Genomic DNA, 5,889 nt, shown 5'->3' on the forward strand with positions numbered 1-5,889 from the left:
CAATAAAAGGAACACCAGAATTTACGAGGTTCGGCTAATTTTGCCTACTCCTCGGATACAACCAATATTTTATTCCACTCCAAAAATACAAGTGAAATAATACTAAAGAGAGAAGATACAAATGCCTTAAGAAGATAAGAAGGCAAATGAGAGGTGTGTTTAAATCCTAAACATTAGGCCTTCTTTTATAGGGGAAAATCCCCCCCAACTCTACTTCCCAACCGAACCGATGTGGAACAATTTGACATCTTCAACAAATCTCCACCTTGGCAAAATTCCACATCTTCAATTCTCTCTCAATAACAAATTTTGGTTGTGTCTTCATCTTCAATCTTCAGTGTTCAACAATGTTGATCAAATCCAAACAATGTTGAAACTTGATCATAGTCACCACTTTTGTCAGCATATCAGCAGGATTCTCTGTAATATGAATTTTCTTCACCGTGACTCCACCTTCTTCAATGATTTCTCGTACAAAATGATACCGAACATCAATGTGCTTCGTCCTTGCATGATAAACTTGGTTCTTTGCTAATTGAATAGCACTTTGACTATCACAAAAAATTGTGATACTTTTTTGTTCAACACCAAGCTCCTTTAGCAATCCTTGAAGCCAAATTGCCTCCTTTATAGCCTCTGTAATAGCCATGTACTCTGCCTCTGTTGTAGACAAAGCAACTGTTGACTACAAAGTAGACTTCCAACTGATTGGTGCCTTTGCAAAAGTAAACACATAACCAGTAGTTGATCTTCGTTTGTCCAGATCACCCGCAAAATCTGAGTCACAATATCCAACTACAGACTGATTGTCTTCCTGCTTAAAAACTAACCCAACATCTACAGTATTATGAATATACCGTAGAATCCACTTCACAGCTTGCCAATGCTCCTTTCCGGGATTATGCATATATCTGCTAATAACTCCAACAGCTTGTGAAATGTCAGGTCTCGTACAGACCATTGCATACATCAAGCTACCAACAACATTTGCGTATGGTACATTTGACATATACTCTCGTTCAGCTTCATCCTTTGGCGACATAGTAGTACTTAGCTTAAAATGGGGAGCAAGTAGAGTACTAACGGGCTTAGTCTTTTCATCTATGCCAAAATGTTGTAGTACTCTTTTCAAATATTCTTTCTGAGATAAACAGAGTTTCTTTGAACGTCTATCTCTTATTATCTCCATGCCAAGAATTTTCTTTGCCTCACCCAAATCCTTCATCTCGAACTCCTTCTTCAGTTGAATCTTCAACTTATGGAAGCTATCAACATATCATCAACATATAGGAGAAGATATACAAAGGAACCATCTTTAAGCTTGTGCAAATACACACAATGATCGTATTTGCTTCTCTTGTACCCTTGCCGCAACATAAACTCGTCAAATCTCTTGTACCATTGTCTAGAAGATTGTTTCAATCCGTACAATGATTTTTCAAGTTTTCACACCATATTTTCTTTTCCAGCAACTTTGAATCCTTCTGGCTGAGTCATGTAGATTTCCTCCTCCAAGTTTCCATGTAAAAACGCAGTTTTACATCCATCTGAACTAGTTCCAAATCCAATTGTGCTACCAAAGCCAACATAATTCTAATGGAGGAATGTTTTACAACTGGAGAAAATACTTCATTGTAATCAATTCCCTCCTTTTGAGCATATCCTTTGGCCACCAATCTTGCTTTGTAGCGAACATCTACTTGGTTAGGAAATCCTTCCTTCTTTGCAAATACCCATTTGCACCCAATTGTTTTCTTTCCCTTCGGGAGATTGGCCAATCTCCATGTATGATTCTGATGAAGGGACTGTATTTCATCATTCATGGCAATCCTCCACTTATCTTCTTCTGAACTTTGGACAGCGTCTTTATAAGTAGTAGGAACATCATCAGTTATAATTGAGGTTGCACAAGCAACCGTCTCTATGAGACGAACAGGTTTCGTTATTGTTCTTTTTGGCCTGCTGGTTGCTATTGATTCAAGTTGTTGTTGAGGTTCCTGAGTTGGAATCTCCTCTACTGGCTCTCCTTCCAGAGGGTAATCTTCATTTGTTTCCTGCTCTGCTTCTTGTGTAGGAAAAATAAATTTTTCCTCAAACTCCACCTGCTTAGAAGCACCTTCATTTTGTTTGGTATCTTCTGTTACCTTATTTACCATAGCAGATTCATCAAAGGTAATATCCCTGCTGAATATTATTTTCTTTGTCATAGGACACCATAAGCGATATCCTTTGACTCCAGAAGTAATTCCCATAAAAATAGCTTTCTTTGCCCTTGGATCCAATTTTGACTCTGTCACATGATAATATGCAGTTGAGCCAAACACGTGCAAAGAGTCATAATCTACAGCAGGCTTTCCATACCATTTTTCAAATGGTGTCTTGCCATCAACAACAGCAGATGGTAAGCGATTAATGAGGTGTCATGCATATGTAACTGCCTCAGCCCAAAATGCTTTGCCCAAGCCAGTATTGGACAACATACACCGTACCTTCTCCAGCAAGGTCCGGTTCATACGTTCTGTCACTCCATTCTGTTGTGGTGTATGTCTGACAGTGAAGTGTCGAACGATGCCATCATTTTCACAGACCTTACTGAAATGATCATTTTTGTATTCACCTCCATTGTCTGTGCGAATACACTTAATCCTCTTGCCTATTTGATTCTCCACCATCGTCTTCCATTTGAGAAAAATTTCCAACACTTCATCTTTGCTCTTCATTGTATACACCCACACTCTTCGGGAAATATCATCAACAAAGGTTACAAAATAGTGCTTCCCACCCAATGAAGGTGTTTTGGAAGGACCCCAAATATCAGAGTGTACATAATCCAAAATGCCTTTAGTATTATGGATTGTTGTACCAAATTTAACCCTTGTTTGTTTCCCTTTGACACAATGCTCACAAAACTCCAAGTTGCAAGCCTTTACTCCTTTTAACAATCCTTGATCTGATAGAGTTTTCAAGGATTTTCCTCCAGCGTGTCCCAAGCGCATGTGTCATAGCTTGGTTGCTTCTGCCTCTTTGTCGTCACTGGATGTCACTGTCGTTGTCCCAATAATTGTACTGCCACGATAGCGGTACATATTATTATTCTTCCTATTAGCCTTCATTACCACTAGTGAACCGGAGCATACTCTCATCACTCCATTTTCTGCAATGATTTTGAACCCTTTTGATTCGAGGGCTCCTACAGAGATGAGATTCTTCTTCAAGTCCGGTACATATCGATCATCTGTTAATGTTCTGATCATTCCATCATGGTTCCTTAATCGTATTGAACCAATTCCATATGAGGTAAGAGGGTTGTTGTCCGCTGTGTGGATGACTCTATATTTTCCCTTTTGAAAATTCACGAACCAGTCCCTGTTGGGACACATATGATAGCTACAAGCTGAGTCCATCAACCATATGTCTGATGATATTGATGACTCTATTGTAACTAATGAGAAGTCTGAATCATCACAATCAGCTATATTTGAATCCATAATGGTCTTTCCATTGTTATGTTTGGCCTTATTCTTCAACTTCGGACAGTGTTTCTTCTAGTGTCCCTTTTCTCAACAAAAGGCACATTCATCTTTGCTGGGTCTGTATCTTGACTTGGATCTTCCCTTCTTTGTCCTCGTTTGATTTTGAGGACGACCCCTCACAAATAGTGCTTCTCCTTCTCCGCCTTTCTGTTTTTCTCGCTTTCTTTGTTCATAGCTGTACAAAGCCGAACAAACTTCTCTGAGAGAAACCTCGTCATTTCCATGGAGTAGAGTAGTTTCAAGGTGCTCGTATTCATCAGGAAGTGACGCCAACAACATCAAGGCCAAGTCACCATCATCATAAGTTGTATCCATATTTTGCAAATCTATGACCAACTTATTGGAACTGGTGATATGTTCATTCATCGTGGTACCAGGAACATAGGTGAAGTGAAACCGTCTCTTCTTCATGTACAATTTATTTTGACTATTTTTCTTCAAAAATTTATCCTCCAGTGCTTTTCATAATTTACTTGCAGAAGTTTCCTTTGTGTATGGATATTTCCGCTCTCTAGCAAGGTAGGATCAAATGGTACCGCAAGCAACACAGTTGATAATTTTCCAATCTTCTTCTCCAATAACATCTGGTCTCTTTTCTTCAATGGCAAGATCTAACCCTTGTTGAAAAAGGACATCTAGAACCCCGCCTTGCCACATCCCAAAATACCCAGACCCGTCAAAAAATTTTACCGCAAATTTCGCATTTGACACAATTCTTGTCATAAGCGAAGATGCCATTGATGACGTATTGTTGATACTTGATGTAGATTCTTCTTGTTTATTGTCTCCCATATTTGACACAAATATTATTTAATAGCTGACGACACAAATCAAGATTATTTCCTTTCTGATGTAGAAGATCAAACTAAGCTGCAACCACAGAGCATACTCAGACAGAACCTTGACTCAGTTACCAAGATAAATCTTTTCTGATGTGGAAGATCAGACTATACTGCAACCACAGAGCATACTTAGACAGTACCTTGGCTCTGATACCAATTGTTGCGGAAGCCAAATGTATATAGTGTGAATAAGTGGACAACCACCAAATAATAAATAAGATAATAAAGCAACAATAAAAGGAACACCAGAATTTACGAGGTTCGGCTAATTTTGCCTACTCCTCGAACACAACCAATATTTTATTCCACTCCAAAAATGCAAGTGAAATAATACTAAAGAGAGAAGATACAAATGCCTTAAGAAGATAAGAAGGCAAATGAGAGGTGTGTTTAAATCCTAAACATTAGGCCTTCTTTTATAAGGGAAAATCCCCCCCAACTCTACTTCTCAACCGACGTGGGACAATTTGACATCTTCAACAAGGGAACCGTCACGTTTTGCAATACCCATGCATACATTTGAATGGGTCGTCGATACCTTCAGTATTGTCGAAAAAGTTACAGAGAACAGTGAAGAAGAATCAATGTTACCGTTGCCTACGAGATTAAACATGGTGTCCTTTGCCGATATCGAGAAACAGTTTCCAGGCGATGAATTCGGTAAACAAACATGACTTCATACAATTTCATTTTTTTCTGTAAAAAAAACTGTGCTTCTTCATTATCAAATTTAAATAATTGCATCCTACTTTTATACGCACATGTTTTCCAAATCAGACCTGGTGGCAGTTGTGGCAAATTGCGGTACCATGAAATATCAAGGGAGCGAAAACAGAAGATTTCAAGAGGTTATTCTTATAGACGACAAGTAAGTAATATACACTTTAACTACCTCTAACAACAAAATATGTATTTAACACTGCATTCTTAATTTTATAGGAAAAAACCTTTTCATTTTACTATATGGGAAGAATTGGCTGACAATGGTGGAGCTGAACTACTGCAATAGCTACATAGATATCCTGTCATTGTTGCAAAACGAATAGTTGTTTCTAACTTTAAACAAGGTATTCACAAGTAACTTTAAATCACACATGTACATTAATTAATGTTCAGCTTTATTCATTAATAAGTATATGCAGAGGTCTGATTAACAACAAGGTTCAACTCCTCAATATTAATCGACCCTTTGTACCCGCAGGCAGCAAAACTAATGAATTGGTGTGAAACGGGTTTTATTTGCACACGAATATGTTCCATTTTTTAATACCATATTATACCAAAAAACTTACAATATCTACTATTACATTGCAGGGCAAAGGACAAGAAGGAGATGCTAATTGAATACACTCTCAAAAGTACATCAGAATCGCCTTCGACACTAAATGTTGCACCTTTTGAAGATGAAATAGTTCCCATTTCAAGCATTCCTTCACAGTACACTGTGAATATATTAAAACATATGACTCAGGCTTTGCATCGATTGTTCTTTTGCTTCTATATCGGATTAGAAA

The 5,889-nt window shown here is 38.0% G+C and overlaps 1 protein-coding gene across 1 annotated transcript; it reads left to right on the forward strand.

Annotated features, from left to right (window-relative positions):
• The first annotated feature begins 4,884 nt into the window (after positions 1-4,884).
• Positions 4,885-5,443, forward strand: LOC107830464 (uncharacterized). The gene is made up of 3 exons (XM_075256226.1): positions 4,885-5,035; positions 5,153-5,243; positions 5,315-5,443. The coding sequence occupies exons 1-3, from the start codon at positions 4,885-4,887 to the stop codon at positions 5,382-5,384; spliced, it is 312 nt and encodes a 103-aa protein (XP_075112327.1). The 3' UTR covers positions 5,385-5,443.
• Positions 5,444-5,889: the final 446 nt, after the last annotated feature.

The sequence above is a fragment of the Nicotiana tabacum genome, chromosome 6 (assembly GCF_000715075.1).
Source record: "Nicotiana tabacum cultivar K326 chromosome 6, ASM71507v2, whole genome shotgun sequence".
In the NCBI taxonomy this organism is placed as follows: Eukaryota; Viridiplantae; Streptophyta; class Magnoliopsida; order Solanales; family Solanaceae; genus Nicotiana; species Nicotiana tabacum.

Coding starts and splice junctions, on each gene's coding strand:
- LOC107830464 (XM_075256226.1), top strand. CDS start 4,885: ATGCATACATTTGAATGGGTCGTCGATACCTTCAGTATTGTCGAAAAA. Junction 5,036..5,152: donor GTTTCCAGGCGATGAATTCG/GTAAACAAACAT, acceptor TTTCCAAATCAG/ACCTGGTGGCAGTTGTGGCA. Junction 5,244..5,314: donor GTTATTCTTATAGACGACAA/GTAAGTAATATA, acceptor TTAATTTTATAG/GAAAAAACCTTTTCATTTTA.